General features: G+C 35.9%; 1 protein-coding gene across 4 annotated transcripts in view; it reads right to left on the reverse strand.

Moving 5' to 3' along the window:
- The window catches only part of LOC149806323 (uncharacterized), a 27,604-nt gene continuing 2,097 nt past the window's right edge, over nucleotides 1-25,507 (reverse strand). Inside the window, exons 2-8 of one of the 4 annotated variants that reach the window (XM_089951600.1) lie at nucleotides 25,182-25,384; nucleotides 24,336-24,472; nucleotides 17,062-17,213; nucleotides 16,204-16,317; nucleotides 12,366-12,510; nucleotides 8,611-8,757; nucleotides 2,990-3,126 (exon numbers count right to left, since the gene is read on the reverse strand). In XM_089951600.1, coding sequence (XP_089807726.1) covers nucleotides 8,622-8,757; nucleotides 12,366-12,510; nucleotides 16,204-16,317; nucleotides 17,062-17,213; nucleotides 24,336-24,472; nucleotides 25,182-25,384 — 887 coding nt within the window. In that variant the 3' untranslated portion in view covers nucleotides 2,990-3,126; nucleotides 8,611-8,621. Of the gene's footprint in view, nucleotides 3,127-8,610; nucleotides 8,761-12,365; nucleotides 12,511-16,203; nucleotides 16,318-17,061; nucleotides 17,214-24,335; nucleotides 24,473-25,181; nucleotides 25,385-25,507 lie in introns of all 4 variants that reach the window. The other 3 variants (XM_089951591.1, XM_089951574.1, XM_089951582.1) reach the window with 3 other exon arrangements.

Consider the following 25,507-nt stretch of genomic DNA (forward strand, 5'->3'; position numbering starts at 1 on the left):
TTTTTCAAGTCAAATTTTACTCCATATATAAAATGCAAAACATGATTATTTTTGTAGCAGAAATATTATACAACTGCAATTCATTATTTAAAGCACAATGTTGAAATGGCTGCCTTGATTTTATAAAAGAGGAGCCATCTGCAAAAATTAACAAAGCCCAGCAAAACTAGTTTTCAGAAAACATGGATGAAATTAGACTTACTGAAGCACAGCAGCATGGAGGATATTTTATTTTTTGCACACACTGCAAACATTATATCGACATTAGTCATTCAAGAGTGTACATCTGTTGACATAGCAACACTACAGAGTATGTTTGCCATTCCCTCTCAACAATGCAAGGAAAAAGGTCATTTTCAATGCTGCAAAAAAATTCAGCAAGACCTTAAGGGAAGTCTGAAAACAGAATCATCCCATTTCAATTGATGAACACAAGTGACATTCAAAATCCCACAACCACTCCATGACAACATTCTGAACCTTTAGTTTATGTCCATGAGTAGTTGTATTACAGTAAAGAGCCTGCTTAATGCGTACTGATCATAAATTCCAGACAAGATCATAATTGTTTCTATCATATTTCCATTCATTATTTGAGTAGTTTAATTTTAGAATGTGTAGGTGTTCTTCACTTATCCTTTCAATAAGTTAGCTTTGCTTATTTTCTGCTGATTCAATGTCTTTCTCTTTATATGGACTCGATACAGTGTTGGCATAATCTAAGTAAGTGAGGTCTGATGAGGACTTTGAATAGTGGACTGAAATATTTATAATCTGGGGAGGTGAATGTCCTCTTATATGGTTACAATCTAATTGGCTTTGTTGACTTGAATCTGAATGTTTGTTGAATGCTAAATTCTTTTAAATGTTAAAACCAATCTCCATCTCATCCACTTCTAAATCAGTCACACCTCCAACATACGTGTTCACAGTATAAAGAGGGTTGTCACATACCTTTAAATCAGTCACATATTGCAACCCTATGGTCTTAAACTAAGTAACAGACAAGAGGAAAAACCAACATTTTTAAAAAAAAATTGACAAATAATTTATTTCCCAAGAATAAAATTGGAAAATTTTAAAAGAACTAACAGTATTATGAATTAAATCCCAAACAGTCCTGAAAGTTTTATCACAAGTCCAAATGTATGAAGTTCAAACTGAATTCCAGTAGTATTCCAAATAAGTTCCAATATTGAATGTACAAACATGCCTGTAGTCTCAAATATGCTAATGTGCCAGTGGCCTGTGGTATGGTGATATGCTGAAATCATTAAAATTCCAAATTAATGTTCCAGTCCAAGAATCATACATAAGCACTTTGTAATGCCAGTGAATAACAATTTCAAAAATAATTCCCCCCAAACGAAATACTGAACCAACAATAAGACTGATTCTGCCAAAGATGTTAAAAGCAAGAATGAGTAATTTCTCAAGTAAACAACATTATATAAAAAGCTAAGACACAAAAGTAAAACCAGGATAAGTACATTTCTAGAAATTTCTCATTATCAACAAGATAAAATCTCTTACTAAAATTGTAATTGAAAATTTGGGAAACATCAGGTAGACCAGGTTTATCATGGGGGAATTCCAATGTCCTAGACTCAGACCCAAATAAACATGTTTAATTCCTTTGATAATCATCCTAATATTTAATCCAAACTTCTTAAAGACATATTAACTATGTATTATTTCTTTACAAAATACAAGTTACTTGTCAAGAAAACAATGAACTTGATTTTGAACATGGTCAAGTCCAAAATACAATTATACATAACATATTATCATGGAGAAAAAACTTAACAAATACAAATTAAAAATATGTAACACATTCCTCCATCATACTTGCTCATAGTGTAGCGAGGGTCGTCACATACCTTTTGTTTGTTGCATATCTTGAGACATTTATATTTACCAGGATAGAAATGTTGCAGCCACTCTGCACTCCATTCAAACAGATTACGCAGATCATGTTGAATAATGTATACATTGTCTTATGATTGGATGTCTCTATAAATTTTAGTGTCATCACCGATTATGAAACCTCAGAAGCTACAAAATTGGGCAATATGAAGTTTTGAGCTCTGACAAATTGTAACTCACCTGCCTAAAATTCACAGACTTTATATTACTTCTAGTTCCACCATCCTAAACAATACATGGATCCTAAAGTGATCACTTAAGGATGATGCCTGATTTTTCTATCATTCTGGGGGTTGACTTGATATTTTCTTATATTAAGGATATTTATTGTCATATTGCAGAAGATTTCTTTCAGCTCTGAGAATCTGAATTTTTACACTTAAATATAACTATTTCGTCTTGGGTTGACTTCACTTTGTGGTTATTTATGTCTGAGTGTTTGGTATAATAGATGTTTTACTTTCATTGTAGGATGCCTCTATAATTTCTTGGAATACATGTAGCATAATTCATTCTTTTTCTTTTCTGAGATAACTATTTGTTAGATGGCTTAGGTTCTTTTCAGTCTGATTTAGTTTCAGTCCTGCTAGCAGATCAGTCCAGACCAGATGATGCATTTCCCTGGATAAGGCACTTTATTTGCTTTGGCCATTATGTCATCTGTGCCATATACACACTCACACACATGAATTTGCTAATCACTTCTACTTAAATTCATTATCTCTTTCACCTTGAGGTGATTCAACTTCTCAATTTCAATTTCTCCATTGAAACCAATATTTAGATTCTTGATGTATTTTTCATCCTAGGACGAATCAATTTTACCTTCCTCATTCAAATCAATATTTAGATTTGTGATTGCTCTTTTCATCTTGTGTTGATTCCATTGTTCCATCTTGGGATGAGTCCATTATTCATCATGTGGTGACTCAGGTTTGTCATCATGGACTAACTTGGTTTCTTGTTTCTCTGCACACTCAGAAGCATCTGGATCCTCGATCTGTTCATTTTGATACAAATCCATTTCCGTATCCTGGGGGGATTCAGATTTCTGGTCTGATACAATTTTTTCACCTTGTGACTTTTCTAATGCAAGATTCTCTTGCTCTAACCGATATACGGCTGCCTTGATGCAGGACTGGACAATTGTACAACTCATCTTGAAGAGTTCATCATCTGCACTGGCTATAGTTGTCTCCCCTGTTAATTGGAACGTGACAATGGATGGGACAAGATAATGTAAGTAAATCATCAGTAATAATTTAAGTCATCAGTAAGTTATTAGTAATAAAGGAAAGTTCAACTAAAATAAACTTAAAAGAGTACTCCTATTGAAGTCTTAACTGTAACGTGCAAACCAATATTTTAAAATAAATGGCACATATGTTTAAGTTTGAAACTTGAAGCATAACCTGTGACAAATATTGCTCTCTTCACCATTTTCCAGAGACTGTTACATCTGGATAAAAGTATATACACTTATTTTTAAAACTAATAAAGAGTGATGTGCTTTCTTTTCATATGTGCTTATTGCAAGCAAATTTTATTCTGATTAGAATTAAGTCTATCAGCAGATGACATAAAGATGTTTGATTCAAAACAGTAATAATAGCAACAAGGCAAAGTCAGAACCAGGCAAATAAACCATTGTACTAATCACCTAATTGCAGTGATCTCCACCTTTGATATAGGACTCAAAACAATTCTTATCCCAAGTGCAAGCTAAAGTTGAAGTTACAAGTATCAAGAAACCATATTTTGAAGAAGAAAAGAAACCTTTTTCACAAAAATACTTACCTGATCATGTTAAAAATACATCCACTACCCTGCAAATCAAATACATCCACCACCCTGCAAATCAAATACATCCACTACCCTGCAAATCAAGCTCTCCCATGCTATAAAAATGTTCACCACATTCTACAGTTTGCTCTTTTTGGAACATGTGCTAAAAAGTCATCTGCTCAATTCAGCCTGATGGCTGTAGTCTCCCCATAGATATTGGCACTGGCACCACACTCTACACAGATAGAGGCACTGGAACCATACTCTACACAAACAGAGGCACTGGCACCACACTCTACACAGATAGAGGCACTGGCACCATACTCTACACAAATAGAGGCACTGGCACCATACTCTACACAAACAGAGGCACTGGCACCACACTCTACACAGATAGAGGCACTGGTACCATACTCTACACAAATAGAGGCATTGGCACCACACTCTACACAGATAGAGGCACTGTCACTACACTCTACACAGATTGTAATGGCAGGGACGGTAAGCCATATAATGATTTTGTAAGTGTTACCAAAGAAACATATTTTACTCCAAAAACTGTTTTCATCTTTAAACACATTACTCAGTCATATTACATTAAGAGAATAGTGTTACCTTTCCCTGTACCAGAGGCAGCTTTTTCTCCTTGCATATGTGTAGCAGATTTAAGTCAGATGTGTGAAAGAGGTTACAGTTAGCACATGAATATGGTCCAGAAAAATATTTTTGTTCCAGCAAATCCAATGTTAAGTTTTATAACCCAAGTCATTGTGAAGCGTTCGAGCAACCTGGGAAGGTAACCTGTTGTGCTGTTAGTAAAGGTCTCACCAGCACATCTCAGCCCATTTGGATGGAAAGACTCCAAGGTGAAAGCAGAGACTGTCATCTCTGACCTCCATCCATAAGCTGGAGACTGTCATCTCTGACCTCCAGCCATGACTTGAATATGCCAATCAGTGAACAGTTGCACTCAATGCTGTGCAAGCAGCACTTGCCCTATGTCGTAAGTCGATATACTTAAGAAATTCAGACTGGATCCAGGATGACATAGCCAAGTGGAAATATCATCCATTCATCCAAGTGGTACAACAAGCAAGATGTGCCTCTTCAGATCAGATCAGTATATTTAAGGCATAACTGCAGTCCCCTGATGGGTTAGTGTGGATGCCCCTGGGAAGAATGGTCTAATAAAGACTAGTTTCAATACAAACAACTGATTTCCTATTAGAGGGAACCTGTCCTCTGCAGTGAAACCATCAGCCTTTATTACAGATACCAAACCATCGCAGCTGAACTGCAGATAGTTTGCATTGAATGATACAGCATGCATTGGATTCTGCCTGTAGTAGTTATGAAGAAAATCTTCTACTAAAAGTGTCTCTAAACAGTTGTTTGAAAGGTGTTGTGTCCAGCACCATCAAAACCCAAGATAAATTCCATTTTGGGCCAAGGCATTCAGCTGACTCAAATCAAACTGGCTAGATGGTTGGTGACTCAGTTCCAGGCAAATACCCTCCCTTTTATGATTGTGAAATATGCCTGAAAACATGAAATGGCAGCCCTTGATTATGACTGAAGATGACATCTCAAAAATTCAAGGAGAAAGGAGGCTATACGAAGGTTTTTTAAGAGATAAATATTTTATTGCTTGCATCACTGGAATAAACTCTCCATTTCTCTTCCCTGCCTTTTCATGTGGTTGGTTTCCTTGTCCAAGTATTTCCTTCTTCTAGTGTTCATAGAAATGTTTCTTTCAGTGGGTTGATTTTACACGGGACAGGTATGCACGTTTCAGCATTTCCTTCTAATGTTCATAGAAATGTTTTTTCAGTGGGTTGATTTTACACAGGACAGGCATGCAGGTTTCAAAATTTCCTTCTTCTAGTGTTCATAGAAATTTTCTTTCAGTGGGTTGATTTTACACAGGTCAGGCATGCAGGTTTCAACATTTCCGGCTTTGGATGGAGAAGGTTTGTGTGAAGTTGTTTCAGCAGGTGAGAAGGCAGGACTATCATGGGAATCTCCACCCCTAGATTGACGAGACAGATGTTTCATGAATTCTTCCACTCAAAAGGAGCAATCAGGAATAGTCAGTACTCATATTCCCTCGTGTTCAGCTGAACTTTATAAATTGAAGAAGTAATCAATGGTAGAGGCAAGTTTATTATGACTATTCTGATTCTGAGAAAGAATGCCAGCTGTTCAGTTTTTGGATCTGTGACTGGCTAGACAAGGACTGGGAGCCTGGCATTCCATCTCATTACGTGTAGGTCTACAAGGGGTCGACCTCTGCAGTTACACATCGTCCTAAGACCATGGGGCAAAAGGACCATACAGAATGAATGGGTTGATTCCACTGAGGTTTGCTAGGAACATAAGCTTGCCTGGGGTGTGGTTGAACTGACTGTGGATTTACTGATGAGGACATCACTTGTGAAATTTGGTTCTCAATACAATCTGAAGTAAATGATGACAATCAAAGTGACAGGAAATACAAGTGCAGACATCTCCTACTGTCTTTTAAATGTATTTGTTATGGCTTTCATATTATGGTGACTGATATGTGACAGGCATTCCTGAAGGGCCAAACCCTGCCCCTTTGAATGGAGGACACAAGAAGGGCACCATGGGTAATCCTGCTGGCATCTGAGCAAATGATTTCTGGCAGTTGATTCTTTAGTTGTTGTTGTTGTTGTTGTTGTTGCAGGGTTTAACGCCATTTTTCAGCACATGATAGGCTATACGTGGCGGCCAGTATTAATGGTGGAGGAAGAACCCGGAAAAAACCCAGAAAGAACCACTGACCCACAAGAAGCTACTGGCAAGTTTTCTCACATACTCACATTAGCTGAATCCAAGACTTGAACCCATGCAGACAGAGGTGAGATGGCAGTGATCCGTAACGGAGAGCGCTTTAGACCACTCGGGGCCCCCTGATTCTTTAGTAACATACCTGCAGTGAACAGTGAGGCATGGATGGAGAGGGTTCTCCTGTTTGCTAAGATGAGCCTTTACATAGTGTGAAACTATCTTCAGTGGGTCTGGTAGGCAAGGTTTTGAAACAGATATGGTATTCTGTGTGGGAAGATTGCCTAGACAAGAAGCAAGCTCTGAATCATACATTCTCTCAGTGTATAATGTGTAGAGTTGTTGGGCTGGTGCTGGGTTTGCTTCTCTGGTGGCATGTACTCTTACCTACTCTATATGGTGATGGAATAAGGGGGTTGGAAGATACAGGATGTGATCTAAGGATGGCCTTTATAACAGGATAGGAATGAATTCTTTCCATGAGCTTAAGATTAACAGACAGTGACTGAAGCTGGGTGTCCACTCGTACTGTTTCATGGTGAACTATGGGCATTCACATTAGGTGTAGCCAAAGGTCCAAGTGAGGTACTGCGTGCCCAGTATTAGGTCAAGATATCAGCCATGATTGGTAATGTATTTGTCTAGTGCCAGTGAGTGGTACATCCATGAGAAAACTCCCAAGAATTGCTCAAACTGGTGAAGGAGCACAAAGCAGACAGTATTTGCAAGGTCTCTTTTAACAGCATGCTAGGCATGTGTTAAAGCAGTAATTGACAACTGACAGGATTTGAAGCCAATCACTGTAAGGGGAGACCACTCTTCTCTGACATGTTTTAGCAAGCAGACATCTTTTTAACACTTGTTGGTGAAACAAGCTGACAAAGTGAATGACATCTAAGGGAGGTATGAACCCATGAGGCGGTGAATGTACTCCTGACATATAATAATTGGGAGGTTTGAACTAATGAGATAGTGGATCTATTCCTCACATATTGTGATTGGAAGGTACAAACTTGTGAGATAGTGGAAGTACTGGCATATTGTGATTGGAAGGTACAAACTTGTGAGATAGTGGAAGTACTCCTGGCATATTGTGATTGGGGGGTATGAACTGGTGAGATAGTGGAAGTACTCCTGTTATATTGTAATTGGGAAGTATGAACTGGCGAGATAGTGGAAGTACTCCTGGCATATTGTGATTGGGAGGTATGAACTGGTGAGATAGTGGAAGTACTCCTGGCATATTGTAATTGGGAGGTATGAACTGGTGAGATAGTGGAAGTACTCCTGGCATATTGTGATTGGGAGGTATGAACTGGCAAGGCTGTGGATGTACTCCACACATTATGATTGGGTAATCTATCTGAAGACGCTTCTTATTCCAGTCATAGTGACTTGGCTAAGTTGTTTGCAGTTGGATCAGACTTACAAATAAGTATATATATATGGTAATTTAATGTTTGATTAGTCCAATAAAACCTTGAAGAGCACTATACTCCCATTAAATACACTGATCTCAGACACCTTTATACTTCCATTAAATACACTGATCACATATATATTTATACTCCCATTAAATACACTGACCATAGACACCTTTATACTCCCATTAAATACACAGATCACATAAATCTTTATACTAACATTAAATACACTTCCTCGAGCACAATAAACTTATATTCCACATCTCTTTATTGGTTTTCAATTTAGGACTATGTGGTATATAGAAAAACATCCCCTCCTCCCTCTACTCTTAGTCCCTTTCAAGCCCCACCCTCTCCCTTTTGAAAGCCCTGCTATCTACATCTCCAGATCACTAAAACATACAACTCTTAATTAGCATTAATTCATTTTATTTTAATGTCTATTTATCCTAGAATTAACATACGTGAGGATTTTATTTTCCTACTTTCAAAAGGTGAAATTCTAAATTTCTTCATCATTATCAAGTTATTTTAATGCAAAGTGAATCATTGTTTTGTTCTAAAATGTGTCCCTTCTTTCTACAATTGTGATCTATTACATAAAAGTGTCCTTCCCCTTGAATAAAATTCTAGATGAAGCAATTTAAATAGTTAAGATAGGTCTTACCAAAAACATTTTCATGTTCCACTTGGTAGTAGCCAGACTTTGCTTTGGGCTTCAGCATAGCACAAAGTTGTAACCCAGGCACCTCCTGGATTCCAAAATATGAGGAGACAAACTCTTGGAACAAGTAAGACTCTATCTTCTTTATCCCTGCTTGAAAAATTCATAACACTGTCAATAAATTACTTAAAGTTTGCAGCAATCATACTGCTATTTCTTATTTTTTACTTACAATATGATGAAACCTGTATTTACTTCTCATCTACAGTCATGTGAGAGTCAGTTTTTAATTAGCAAACTCCTCGAAGATGAAACCCTTTTTTACTTCTTGCTTTTTGTAGACTCCATTCATATCAGTTTAAAACCTTAGAAGTATTGGTCTAAATGAAATTTAAGGTTAAAATATACAAGTCATATTAGTTTTGTTTATTGGGTTCTTTTGCTTCCAAGTGGGCAGGATTTCTTACAAAGTTTTTAACATCTAACATTAGAAAATGCTTTCCTAGATATGTTTGTACAAAATAAAGTTCGCTTCATTGAAAATGTTAGTATTATGTAGATAAAAAAGACGAAAGAAAATATTAGTATTATGTAGATCAATAAAAGTCCAAAGAAATGTTCTGATGAATTTGTTGTGGTACAAATTCATTTATTTAAATTCTGTGGCAATATGAGGACAGCTGTAGATGTTGTATAGAAGCAGTCCCATATTTTTGAAGCCAACTATTATTAAACAGCACTGCCTTTTTTTAATTTGTCCAATTTGTTTAACACTTGTTCAGTTCTTAAATCTGAATGTTCAATGTCAATATCCACTTCCAAACCTTACTCTTGTCAACAAATTATGTCCCCTATTAGGTGGCATTTCCCTACCTATTCAGTTAATTAGTCCCCTCTTAGGTGGCATTTCCCGTTGAATTCAGTAAATCTGTCCCAGCTTTGCTGGCATTTCCCCTTCAATTCAGTTAACTTGTCCCCTCTTAAGGTGGCATTTCCTTATCTATTCAGTAAACTTGTCCCCTCTAAGATGGCACTTCCCTATCCATTCAGTAAATTCATCCCCTCTTAGGTGGCATTTCCCCTTCAATTAGTTAACTTGTCCCATCTTAAGGTGGTATTTCCTTATCCATGCAGCGAACTTTATAGATTTTATCAATTATTATCTCTAGTAAGACTGAAGTGTTTAATTTGGCTGATTCTATCAAGTATAAACAAAAAACAGCATATTAATGAGAAATTAAATTAGGTAAGTTGTGACAGATTACAATATTGGTATTGGATGACAATGAGCTTTTTCTGCAATTCTTTCAATTAAAATCATGTAAAATTCATGCCAATTAAGTTAAAAGTGTCACGAGTAATGACTGGTGAAGTTTCATGACCCAATAAGCAATGATAAAGTGTAGACGATCTGCTTGAGTAAATTATCACTTTGTGTAAAGGATATCATCAAAGATCTATATTTCACAGAGAGAACATAACATTCATTCAACCGATGTTAGCTGTAAGACATTTCAAGACGACTAACATACTAAATGCTGACTAATACATGTGACAAACGTGGTTATTTCAAACAACAGCAAGTGTCTTTATGAAGGACCAGACACAAAAGAATGTGCAACCCGAGTGTGCAAGCAATTTTAAATACTGTTTAATTTTTCATTTGGAATAAATGAATCAAATTCATATGACCCCTATCTGATGCAAATCATTTGGTTCTAGGAGCTTTTTATTGTATTATTAGTAACATATTTTATGACTACGACATTTACTGGTATTTTCTCTGAAAATACTGGCTGCAACTCAACTTTCAGAATAAAAAGCAGATTTGCCACCTCCATGCCATACCCCTTTATCTCTTGGAACAAATATGGAGGTGTATGAGCAAACATGGTGCAAATTATGTTGTCTAGATAGATAAGGAAAGATAAATAGTATATTTTCTTTAACTTTATACAGATCTAAATAGACAGGGAAAGAGAAATACTTTTATCTTTTATACTTGATGTGCATCTATATTGATTGGGAAAGAGAAATAGTCTATCTGTTTAACATGAGCCAGGTCTAAATTAAGTGGGAAAGAGAAATAGTCCATCCTTTTAACTTGACGAAGATCTAAATAGACTGGGAAAGTGTGTGTGTGTGTGATTTTGATTTTTAACATAGCTTTAACAATGTTTCAGTCATATTGCTATGGCGTCTGAGTATTGCAATTTATACTGATGTCTAGCACTGGGGCATCATGCTGCAGACATGTAGCATGATGTCCCACCCAGTCACATTATCCTGACGCCAGGCCGACCAGTCCTAACACTAACCTCTTAATACTGAGCACCAAGAGAGACAGCTGTTAGTACCATCGTTATAAGTCTCTGGCATGACTTGGCCAGGGATCAAACACACAATCTCCCGCATCCAATGCGGATGCTCTAACCACTAGGCCACCGGAGCAGTCCAGACTGAGAAAGAGAATTACTCTTATCTTTTCACCGTGGACTGTTTGTACATAATCTTTAGTTTAATAGTGGTCATGCTAGTGTTTTTGTGTCCTAAATACCTACACTAACAATTCTGCACCCCATGTTCTGAGTTTTCTGTAAGATCTGTGTAAGAGATATCATTAACTGACACAACATTAACAGGGTTGCATCTAGGATTTGATAAATGTGGGTACTTGCCCCCACTGAATCTGAAGAAAAAAAAGGGGGGAGCAACATAGCCATAATGGGGGGCCTTCCAGTATTGTGTTAAAAAATCCTCAATGTAATGAAAAAGAGCAATAGCAAGTATAATAAGTACATTAAATGCATATCATGTCTTCTGTATATTATAGTATAACACTTAAAACTGAACTCAAAGTCTTATGTTTTCTAATAACATTCTATATACACACTTAAAACTGAAATCAACGTCTTATGTCTTCCAATAACAATATTCTGTCTATACACTTAAAACTGAAATCAAAGCCTTATGTTTTCTAATAACATTCTATCTACACACTAAAAACTGAAATCAAAGTCTTATGTTTTCTAATAATATTCTATCTACACACTTAAAACTGAAATCAAGGTCTTATGTTTTCTAATAACGTTCTATCTACACACTAACCATTGAAGAATCAAACCATAGAGTCACTCCTCTGGCCAAAAAGTGTCATGTACTTTCTGCATGTCACATGCTACATTCTGATTGGTTACAAATTTAGCTTACAAGGAACTAGTCAACAAAATCCAACAGTGAACCATATTTTACAGAAGCAATATTCTCCTTTGCCAAGTAAGAGGCAACTGACATAGCATGAATAATTGATTGCCAAGTAATAGGCAACTGACATAGCATGAATAATTGATTGCCAAGTAATAGACAACTGACATAGCATGAATAATTGATTGCCAAGTAACAGGCAACTGACATAGCATGAATAATTGATTGCCAAGTAATAGGCAACTGACATAGCATGAATAATTGATTGCCAAGTAATAGGCAACTGAAATAGCATGAATAATTGATTAAGATTTCTTGCTGATGGCTGCCATGCATGTAGTTTTGAGATTTTCACTTAGTTTCAAATCTTGAATCACCTGTTTGTGAGCTGGTAATTCAATATGTCTGTCAAGGGTTGATGTCCTGAAATTAGCATTTCCAGGTGCGAAAGAATTTTTTGGCCAGATTTTACACACCATCTGCAAAGCATCTCATTTTTTTCTTTCATTTCCAGCCTTGGTCGATTTTGTTTCCAGTCTGAATTGAAAGAGTACCTTTTTTTCTTGGCATTAGATGGTCCCTTAGTTTCATCAGCCATCTCTAAGCACATCATCACTAGCATCATCTGATACGGGATTAGCCTGAGGAAATGTTTGTTTGCTGCCACTGTGCCTATTGACAGAAACTTCTGCACCCTGACTGTAATTAGAAGTGTTGCTGCTAAAATAATGAAAAAGTGTCCTAGTTTTCACTGATTTAGCTACTTAATACGTTGTCCAAGCAAGCCAGCCTCTGTATCAAATATGCTCTTCTGACCTTTCTTATTAACCAATCAGAATTGAGCACATGACACACAGAAATATGTGATGTATTTAGAACAATACAAGTACAACATATTCGCAGAGAGTGACAAAGGAGAAATTTACAGCAGAAATTTTTTATTAAAATAACTCATTCTTAACCAAACAAATGCACACAATTCTCTTTTTTTCCCACGATTTTGCCCACATACGATTACAAATCTTGCAGGAAATGTTAAATGGGGGGGGTATTTGCACGATTGTGTATCCTAGATGCAACCCTGAGTAAGATATGCAATGTTCCATGTCATAGATATCATTAACTGATACAAAGGTATGCAATGATCCATGTAACAGATATAATTAACTGACATAAGGGTAAGGTATGCAATGATCCATGTCATAGATATCATTAACTGACACAAAGTAAGGTATGCAATGATCCATATCATATATATCATTAACTAACACAAAGGTATGCAATGATCCATGTAACAGATATCAGAAACTGACACAAAGGTATGTAATGATCATGCCATAGATATCATTAACTGACAAAAAGGTATGCAATGATCCATGTCATAGATATCAAGAACTGTTACAAAGTAATGTATGCAATGATCCATGTAATAGATAACAAAAACTGACACAAAGGTATGCAATGCTCTATGTATGCAATGATCCATGTAGCAGATATCATTAACTGACACAAAAAAGGTATGCAATGATCCATGTAACAGATATCATCAACTGACACAAAGATATGCAATGATCCATGCCATAGATATTAACTGACACAAAGGTATGCAATGATCCATGTAACAGATAACATAATCTGACACAAAGGTATGCAATGATCCATGTAATAGATAATATAAACTGATACAAAGGTATGCAATGAGCCATGTAATAGATATCATTAACTGACACAAAGTAAGGTATACAATGATCCAAGTCATAGATATCATTAACTGACACAAAGGTATGCAATGATCCATGTCACAGATATCATTAACTGACACAAAGGTATGCAATGACCCATGTCATAGATATCAATAACTGACACAAAGGTATGCAATGACCCATGTCATAGATATCATTAACTGACACAAAGGTATGCAATGATCCATGTCATAGATATCAATAACTGACACAAAGGTATGCAATGACCCATGTCATAGATATCAATAACTGACACAAAGTAAGGTATGCAATGATCCATGTAACAGATATCATTCACTGACACAAAGAAAGGTATGTAATGAATCTGAAGTTCCTGCTGGTAAACTTTGCAGCTTCCAATAATAACAATGCAAATCTTCTACATTCTAACTGAATGTCAACAGTTCCACAAATGAACACAACATGTGTATACATAGAACAGCTTGTCGTACATGACATATACAACTTTGTTTGTATAAAATGTAAGCACACAATTATTCGTAGTAAAGAGACCTTGTTTTGCACTCTAGAAACAAATGATGCAAAAGCTAAATACACCTAAAACAAGGATCATAATACAGTGGTCAGATTCTACATACACACCAGTAACAAATACACTTATAATTTGTCTCATTCGACCAGACTCTCACATGATTCCATGAGACATACACCAAACAAAGGTCTAATACAACACTGCACTTGTCACTGTTGCCAACAAAAGGCACTTTTTGGTCAAACTATGAGGAAGCAAAACAACAGATGTGATTTCAAAATTTGTCTAGACATAGTGTCTGCACTCATTCAAGCCAAACTTCTATTGCCATATTAGAAAGATATGAAACATCACTATGTGAACAGATGCTGATGCAACCTGGGATTGAAAATTGTCCGTGTTTGTATTAACTATGATGCTGTCTCATCATGGGAATTAATTGCTCACTGAACTTAGACACAAAGACAGTGAAACCATTCAAGAATGCTCTTAAAACTCACTTATTTCGACTAAAAGAATAAACTTAACGACCTAATGTTTCCTACCTTAAATATTTTCAGCATATTTTTATGTTTTTTAATTTCATGGTGTTTGTTTTTTGTAATAATATCATTATATATTTTGTTTGTTTGTTATAGGTGTTGTCTAATGTTGTAAAGCACTTAGAGCTTCTAAAGATTAGACACTATACAAAGTCCTCATTATTATTATTATTATTATTAAAATCACTTATTACATCACTTTCAACTTGTCTGGTTGAGCAAGTATCTCTTGTTATATAAATGCAGATGATGGGGACTACGTAAACAATGAATTTTACAAGTGGCCATTTGTAAACAATTCCCATTTCATACAGAATTAGAGAATTACGATGTACAAATTTATAGTCAAGTTTGATGCAACTTTTGATTCTGTTACATTCCCTTCCAAAGTCTTCCATCATACAGATGCAAGGTAGGACGGTTTTCTGTTCAGATTTATGTATTCTACGCCCAGGATACTTAATTTTAAACTAACACAAGACTCTTGTTTTAACAGACCATCATGTAAAACTGACAATGTTTAAAATGTATATTAAAAATTTGTATAAATGAAAGTTGGATTAACAAAGCTAGACTACTTTAGTTAATATATTCTGCATTGGGGTAAGACTTCATATACAGTCAGATCAGGCATCTGCACTGTTCACTTAATTTAAACCAGAGATAAAATAAAAGGTGTAGACTCCAATAAATCAGCATATTATATGACAGCAAATCCTGGTTACAGACAGCTATGGTTCTTCAATTGGTAAAGCGTCAGACTTGTACTGCAGGAGTTCTGGGTCTGATACCCACACATCCAGCCTGTATTGGTGGCATTGGTGTGTTCTTGAAGAAGGCATTTAGCTCCCATTTTCTACATATGGTATAGCTGACAATGTGTTGAAGTACAATCAAAAGCAAGGAAAAAACTATACTGTTTACAGAACATCAAATATTACACACAAAAAATACTGTATGCCATGCACGTCTCGCATTAACTGTTGTGTCACCCTACTGCATGTCTTGTGCTTACTACATATCACATGTTACTGCACGTGTCACACTACTGCATGTCTCATGCTTACTACATGTCATGTTACTGCATGTGTCACACTACTGCATGTCTCATGCTTACTACATGTTACTGCATGTGTCACACTACTGCATGTCCCATGCTTATTATGTATCTCATATTACTACATGTGTCACTCTACTGCATGTCTCACACTTACTACATGTCATGTTACTGCATGTGTCACACTACTGCATGTCTCATGCTTACTACATATCTCAAGCTACTGCATGTGTCACACCGCTGCATGTCTCACACTTACTGCATGTCATGTTACTGCATGTGTCACACTACTGCATGTCTCACACTTACTACATGTCATGTTACTCCATGTGTCACACTACTGCATGTCTCACGCTTACTACATATCTCAAGCTACTGCATGTGTCACACCGCTGCATGTCTCACACTTAGTACATGTCATGTTACTGCATGTGTCACACTACTGCATGGCTCATGCTTACTACATATCTTGTGCTACTGCATGTACCATACTACATGCATGAATTTCCAACGTATACAAAAACAATTATCATTATGTTTGACAAATATCTCTACAACCTTTTTTTCTCAACTTGTGAGCTCTTGACAACTTCATGACAGTGATATGCGGCTTAAATCCCTTCTTATCAACTGACGGAATATCATGTGCCTCAAAATATGTCTCAACCACATCTGAAATACAAAATAAGTATAATATTTACATATGATTAAGTTTTGACAGACAAGTAAGTTTTCTTCAAAAGCTGGCCCTGTTCTTTCATTAGAAAATCTGAACAAAAGCCCTGATGCAGCAAGGAAAGTATTTGAATGGTATTAGTTTCTGAAAGAAAATACTAACATTCTAAGATTCTTCGTTTATAATTATCTCATGTGTAATAAGACCATATGGTGTTAAAAATTCACAAAGTATTCCTCCATTAGCTGGTGCAATATCATCACTTAAAACTGCCTATGGGACTGAATGCAGTTCACATCACTAGCTGACAATCTCTAATTTTAAACACTCATGATAATATGTATTTGTGAGAATAACTTGATCTATAGCAAGTACACTGTCATATTGTTATTCACAAAGATATATGAAATGTTATCCACCTGTACAAAAAAATACCATATATACCTGCTGATGAGCCCAACTGCAAACTGCATAGACCCAGATCTGATGTCACATAATGTGCCAGCAGATCTTGGTCTGTACAGTTTGTTAAGAGTAATTAGAAGAAGAACATAGACCCTGATCTGTATGTGGATTATGATACAGCAGATCAGGATCTGTGTTGTTTACAGTTTGACCTGACATGTAAGCAAGTAAATATGGTATCATGGTCTTGTTTGTTATATTCTTTACTTTTAATGAATTAAACAGACCGAGTTTCTACTACCAGACCTGATTTGTATGCGATCTATATATGGTACCTGCAATTTTCTGTAGTTTCTGAACATTTTCCTCTGGAGAAACTTTGGCAAAGACAACTTCATTGCGAAAATGCCCAAGACCATGTATGTCTAGGATCAGAGGGTACTGACCCCTAAGCTCCTTGCAACATTCATCAAGGGCATCCTTGGCCCTTAAATTGCATAAAACAGAATTAATGAACACCACACTGTAAGTTAAGAAATCTTTCATGGCTGACACTAAGAAATTATTGAGACGAAATAAGTCTGAAGTCGGTAAATTCTTTGCTTAGATTCAAAACAACATGAACATTTTACTTAGGCAAACTCTGATTCGTATTGCCCGAGTTTTTAATCAAAGTCTGTCACTTATAATATAAGGCCAGGTCTCAAAATCGACACATTTCACTCGGACACTAACAGCAAAACATTTGGAATCAGAAAAACCTTCCTGTGATGACTGCATGAAATCCTCAACTATTACTTCTATATAGTACACAGAAAATCGCAGTTCTTGAATTGGTCTATCAAATGTATGATTATGGATGGAAAGAAAACAACAGGAAGCTATATCTTTATCTACTTTTCAAAACATTTGAAAAAATTAATATATAACTACCTCAAAGTGAAAAAATACAAGTCAGTTATGCTATCTGCATAAACATCTAACCTTCTGTCCATCTCCTGCCCAGTACAAATGTCTGAATAATTTGAATTTTCATTCACTCTAGTTTCAATATAGTTTTGTATATAAAGCATCAAGCAATTATTATGTTATGAGGGACAATGTTATAAGGGAGAGATGTCCAATGAAATATTGTCTATGTGGGGAAACTGATTAAATTTATTTAATTTTTGATAATGACAAGGACTGCAAATCTGATTTTAAGATTTGGTGTTTTTCCTATCCTTTTTTTTCATTTGACAAAATATTTTAAGGTGTCATGAAAGTTACTGAGACCTAACTACAGGGACATATCCTCATATCTGGTAATCTTGGTAATATTTCTCATCTTTAGGGCACAGGTAACAACTCATGATGGCTTACTTAAAGGGCACAGGTAACAACTCATGATGGCTTACTTAAAGGGAAGGTGTAACAACTCTGTCTGACTTGGTTGTCTACATGAGGTGGTTTTTGACGTGAAAGAAACAAATGACCGTGGATGGGTGGCCACTATAATTTTGGGGGGAAAAACCCAGAAGTTACTAAGCAGTATTAATCACATCATTCTACAGTAAAACCTGTCTTAAGAGAACACATCTCTGTCAACAAAAAGATGTCTCTTAAAGCAGGTTTGTGCAAAATGATCCATTTTCATGGTCAAAATTCAACAGTGATTGAGATGGAAAAATACCCACAACTATTCAATGTTGCACCTTAACCAAAGGATCTCAGGTTTCCTGCAATTTTTGTTCTATGTCAAGAAAAAATCATAAGGTGCACTAACAACTTTTCTTCAGTGGATGTCCATACAGGAATGTGACATGGGCACAAGAACTGAGATGTACCATTTCACAGAGCAGGTTTTATTTTATTTTTTAAAACCAAGAACCTGTTGGCATGACGTGCTTTCAGTCTGGGTCCAGTTCTTTAGCAAATGCACCAAAACAGATTCAATGGTCACTGTGTTAAGTACGTTCTATAGTCTATGGTGACAATGCACAGGTCAGAAATGGCATGTATTGTGTTTAGTTAGTATCTTGTTTGAACCTTGCATGTGTGATTAGTAATAAGTAACCATCTCTCTTAACATGAAACCACCACCTCCTATCTTCCAGGACAGACTAAACGGCTGCAAAGACATCATAGTGTATGTCATAGGGTGCACAGTTGGCATATTAGTGGAACCAGTAGCTAACTGCTCCTCTTGGTCTATACATAAACTCCAATACAACTAATGCTACTAAGCACGTGTTTCCTTATTACTGTGTATGGTTAACTTATATTAAAACAGAAAAATACAATATTTTGTTTTTTAGATTGAAAGTCTTCTGGTATATTTTCGCATGGTCTTTTCTCTTCCAGAAGTAAACACCTTTTAACTGACTTATTTAAATCTTTCCATTTCATTTTTGGGGGGCTGGAACAGAAATTATTAGTTTGTTGTTTACTTGCGAAATTACTCATTCTTGTTATTAACATCTTTAACAGAATCAGTCCTATTGTTGTTTTCAGTATTTCAAATGGGTGGAATTATTTATTCAAATTATTATTCACTGGAAATACAAGGTGCTCATCAATAATAATATTCTTGGACTGGAACATTAATTTGGAATTATAGTAAATTCAGACAAGAAACATGTTTGGACTATAGTATTGTCACACATCAAAAGACTTAGCACATCACTACAATACTGGCTATTGGCACATCAACACCTTTAACATAGGAATTTAACTGGAATTCATTTGGGACTTCATACATTTGGACTTAAGAAATTTTAGGACAATTTGGGATTTAGTTCATAATAATTAAGTTCTTTTTAAAGTTTTCTTTTGTACTGTAGAGAAATAAATTATTTGTTCAATTTGACAAAACTTGCTGGGTTTTTTTTTCTCTTTTCTGTTATTTAGTTTAAGACCATAGAATTGTAACAACAGTTGTGATTTAAAATTTAATTCAATAATTTATATTTTCACCTTTCTGTTGCCAAAGAGAACCTGGGTTATTAGACTTGAGTAATTTAATTAAAAAATCTTTGTCAAAATTTTTAAAAGGGTAAATAAGAAAATAAATAAGAATATAACATCAATTATTACATCAAATTAAGAAACTGGATTTAATCTGTACAAGTTTAAAACTTTTAAGTTAAATTGAAAGCATTTTAATAATATTTGCCAAGAAGTCTCAATAGATGTTATTCAGTTTATTCAGAATGAATGTTTGCATCATTCACATTTTTCTCTTCCTGCAAATATTTTGCAGATCTCAGTAAAGAACAACTAGACAAGCATGCCACCTGAGAAGCTCTCTGGGACATAAAATCGCATAGGGATAATCATAAGGCAATGTTTCAGAAAGGCGCAAGCTTTCTTGGAGTATATTTTTTCCTTCAGGAACAATTGCTCTTTTAGACTTTACAAAGAAGCCAGATATGGAGAAGCTTTTGCCACAGTGAAAAAATGGAAAAAAGCCAAGCTAAGCCTGAATTTTATACGGCTTGTGTCCATAGAAACCAGAAGCATTTTAACTGTGAAGGATATTACACGAATGAAGACATGAATGATGAAGATGCTCTGCTTGCACCAAAGGAAAGTTTTAAAGAAAATTTACTTGAAGAGATTGATGAGTTTGCTATAGACAACATGATGGAAAAATTCATGCAGCTGGTGGATTACCAAAAATGTGATTTCTATATGAATTCAGCTGCCTTCCAGAGACAGACATTCTAAGGAAACACTGCATGGGCATCCAACTAGTTCTGACCAATGGTAACCATTCCAACATTAGCAGCGTGGATATTTGTATAGATCTCCACACAGGACTGGATCACCTCTGCCATATTCTGTAGACCTAAGCGTGCTCCACAATTCAAGTTCAACGGTTTATGCACAATGCTAACTAGAGCCATGTTTTTTCCTAATGTGTAGGTTGTGCTGGCTAATGTTGCCTGTTACAGCTGCCAAACTGAAACTCATTAAAACTTACATCAGATAAACAATGGCTGAAGATGGATTTACATCACTTGCCATCCTGTCCACTGAAAATGACATTGCTCACTCCCTGAATCTCACAGACTGTATAAAGGACTTTGCTATGAAGATGATGCAAAAGGTTCCAATCTAATACACTTTTGTAATTATTCTGAATTTTACTTAAATGAACAGACAGCTTTTTCACTAAAATACCTATGTTCAATTTTTATTCTCAAAACTATTAATAAATTAAAACATTAACAGTCTGTGGTATTTTTTTAATGGGAGTGGCGTGGGACATTTTGCCCAATGATAGCCCTGTGTTCATTATGGAAGTGGAGGGGACATTTTATCCAATGATACCCTTGAGTCCATTATGGGAATGGAATGGAACATTTTATCCAATGATAGCCCTGTGTCCATTATGTCCATCATGGGAGTGGAGGGGACATTTTATCCAATGATACCCTTGAGTCCATAATGGGAATGGAGGGGACATTTTATCCAATGATGGCCCTGTGTCCATTATATCCTTTATGGGAGTGAAGAGGGACATTTTATCGAACGATAGCCATGTGTCCATTATGTCCATTATGGGAGTGGAGGGGGATATTTTATCCAACAACAGCCCTGTCCTTTATGTCCATTGTGGGAGTGGAGGGGGACATTTTATCCAATGATAGCCCTGCATCCATTATGTCCGTCATGGAAGCGTAGGGGGGGCATTTTATCCAATGATAGCCCTGTGTCCATTATGTCCATTATGGGAGTGGATGGTGACATTCTATCAAATGATAGCCCTGTATCCTTTATGTCAGTGGATGGGGACATTTTATCCAACAGTAGCCGTGTCCATTATGTCCATTATGGGAGTGGATGGTGACATTCTATCAAATGATAGCCCTGTGTCCATTATGTCCATTATGGGAGTGGCGGGGAACATTTTAACCAATGATATGTCAATATACAAGCATGATTGTGATAGCAATGGTCAAAGCCACTAAAGATGCCATGTTAGCCATACTGGATGTCCAAGCAGCTATATTTTCATTTAAGACCACCAAAGATGAATGTGCCTGTGATGTTTTCTAACAATCCTTCCAACAGTCAAGTGGACAATGGACACCTGATGACAGACACCTGACAACAGAATAGGGCCTATGTCACCTCTGTCCATTATATCCATTATAGGAGTGGAGGGGGGTCATTTTATCCAATGATAACCCTGTGTCCATTATGTCCATTATGGGAGTGGATGGTGACATTCCATCAAATGATATCCCTGTGTCCATTATGTCAGTGGATGGCGACATTTTATCCAATGATAGCCCTGTGTCCATTATATCCATTATGGGAGTGGAGGGGGGACATTTTATCCAACGATAGCCCTCTGTCCATTATGTCCATTATGGGAGTGGATCTCATGATCAGCCGATGTGGGTATTTGAGAAACCTTGTCTGCAGTTTCCAGCAGGTTAGTGGTTCATACCAGGGTTTTTGTCCAGGTTCTTCCTCTGCCAGCTGTAACAGCCACCATGTACAACCTATTGTGTGCTTAAAATGGCATTAAACCCACAACAACAATAGAAAATGTCAATATGCCAATGCATAAGAAATTCTGGTCTGTGACTGGTAAATTTTAAAAAAAAACATGAGAAAAACATGCATCAGTTTGACATCATATATGTGCCTGTAAAGCAGTAAAATGATAGTTGCATTCTACAACTTGTCCATGAGGCCAACAAAAAATTAAATTGTTTCCTATTGCACTGGTTTTAAAATAAGGGTGGGTGGGTGGGGTAGGGTAAACATATATAGATCAGTATAAGATGAACAGTGTGATCATGCTATAACACGGTAGTTGGGATCCATAAAACCGGACCGTGTTATAGACCGAACCATGTTATAAGCAATCAGATCAGTTAGCTGAAGAAAATGATGCATGTACCCCCCAAAAATGTGCAGGGAGGGAGGTAATAAATGCGGGCAGTAAAATAAGTGCTTCATCGGCACAGTTACCATTTTCAATAGATGCATATTAAATGAGAAATACACCTGTAGTGAAAATAGAGAAGGCATATATAATAATTTACTTTATTTAGAGAACCACAAATTGGTACGTATACATGAATACTGTTTATATATACATGTCTAATGTACAGTATGAATAGAGTATCAATACCATGAACTCACCCGCGAATCTCATCATATACATTGAATCCACAAGATACAATACAAGTGATTCCATTGAAAATATGCACACAAACAGATTTAAACTATTCACTAATTTTGTCACAGGGCGAATTAGTCTTAATTCAGTGGAAAAACAGAACAATCACGTAACAAATGACGAAGAACATTTACTTTTCAGTACACCCCAAGTTGGTAAAAGTTACATTGTGTTCTAAGCCGCCCATTGGTTGCATTCTTAATCATACACTTTTTTCCTGCAAAAAAGGAAACTTTCACGAAACAGTTAACGTGTTCCATCACATTGGAAAATGCAAAATTCCATCTGATTCCTTTACTTTAAGTTTGGTACTGATTTCCTTTCAAGAAAAATTCTTTGTTTTTATTGAAGATTGTAGTCGGCTTTCTTTGATGAAGGGTGCACGTGTTATTGAAGTCACTGCTAAGGGAAAGCTTTGGAGAACTAAACAAATGCCCATTTCTTATTGTGGCGGCAACAACAAATAATTGTATTGCATGACTGAGACAGATTTTTTTTCATTTGCTCAATACGTTTTAATAAGAATCGGTGCTTCAAAGGTAATCTGTTTCCTTTTACATTTCAGCTATTTTATCTGGGTACATGTTTAAAAAGGAATTGGCCATTGTTTGGTCTATTCTAGCTACTGTTCCTCCCACAATACCAGAATAAACTTTTTACACAATAGTTTTTGTACTTTTAAGAAGAAAAAAACAACTTTTTTGTGTATGAGAAAAATACATATAAAATTTCAGAAGCCATGCCACATTCGTCTTGTATCATTCATATGTGATCTCTTCCCCAAAATGATACTAAACTTTTTACGTTTTTTTCATACTTTTAAGAAAGATTTTTTTGTGTATGAGAAAAATACTTGCATATGAAATTTCTGGAGCCACACCATGACCGTGTTATATCCGAATTCGTGTAATAATGGAGCATGCTATAGCAGTGTCATACTGTACTGAGAGGCTTCAAGTGCTTGGCTAACAGGCTCTATTAGATGCTCAAATCAATTTCTAGAGAAAAAAAATTCAATTTTTTTTTTACATTTTACTGGGGAAAAAGTGTAAGTGTTAGCAACAAAAAACATGGACAGTCAGCCAACCAGAAACACACATTGTGTGTGTGTGTGTGTGAGTGAGGCTGAATAAAGGAAAATGTCATGCAAAGTCTATTTAGCACATTTCTAGATGTTTCATATTCAAACTTTTCTCCTTGAATTTCCAATTAGTAGTACGGTGAAAACATAAGCTCACCTCTTCATCAAGATTTGCATGTGACTTGTGCGTTTCTCACATCAATACAAGGTTACACTAACTCTGTGTATACCTTTATGCACACAGCTGACCCATCCACTTTGCCAACGACAGGTGGTCATACACATTATCATTTTATGTCAATCATAAATACACATACATGTATGACAAATCAATCAAATAAGTCTACCTTTGAATGTCTTCATTACTGGCCAAATGCATGACGAATACTGTCAGATGTAGTGTAGGTATTGGATTCAATGCTGGGACAAGTTCTTTATTCTGGTCTACCACTCTCTTCTGAACCTTTCTAAGTGTTTCGTGTACCTAAAAATAAATACATTAATTTCATGGTGCAACAAATGTCAAAATTATATGTACTACTTGGAAAAGAATCTAGAGCCCAGTTTAAATTCAGTACCCAGAGGGAAGGGGTACTTTGGTATGAACCTACTGATCTTATAAACTCCCTTGTTTTGAAATTAACTAATATTAACTTCAGTTAAAATATTTATGTAGTTAAATTATTGAGAAGTATAGAAAATCTTGTTTTAATTAGGGGTGGGTTTAGCAGCACTTTCAATATATTGATTTGCTATGTCATACCATGGAAAATGGAAGCTAAGTGACTGTCCCTGGGACACAATGAGGCAGGTTGGCCAGAGTGGGAATTGAACCCTTGGATTACAGGTCAAGTGATCAGAGAGTTACCACAGCTAGTTTGATTTTGGAGAGTTACCACAGCTAATTTTATTAGAATCAACCTAGTGACTAAAATTATTATCTTCTGGCTTCAGTTTAGTTTTCAACCACAGTATCTTCTAGCACTAAATAATTGGTCATTTGACTACTTTTTTGCCCGCACAATTACCTACACAATTTTATTTCACATAATAAGTGATGATGATGTATTACTTGATTATTATATTAGCAAAACACATATCATACATATATTTTTAAGAGATTCATGAAAACTTTAGAACATAAACAGGCTAGATGAAATATACAAATTTAAAATCACAAAGATAACACCTACCACTGGGTTAGTAATCTGGATAGCTATGAAGTAATTTGGCACAGGTTTTTTCTTTTTGGTAATCTTTCCAGAATCCTCATCTTCACCCTCTTCAGACTGTTTTCTGCTGGACAGAACCACCTTTCCTTTCTGCTTCCTGGCTTTCTCTTTTGCTCTCTTCTTTGCTTGCCATTTGTATTTCTTGAACTCTTTATCAAATTTTTCTGTAAAATAGTTTTAAAAATCAAAACATACATATTATAATTTAGAATAATTTTTAAAGTGCTTTTATCTTTAAATTCTTCTGATTATCCTCTCTCTCTCTCTCTAAATCTTTAAATAAATTC

Source organism: Sinohyriopsis cumingii, chromosome 1, assembly GCF_028554795.1.
Source record: "Sinohyriopsis cumingii isolate HCF-2022 chromosome 1, ASM2855479v2, whole genome shotgun sequence".
Taxonomy (NCBI): domain Eukaryota; kingdom Metazoa; phylum Mollusca; class Bivalvia; order Unionida; family Unionidae; genus Sinohyriopsis; species Sinohyriopsis cumingii.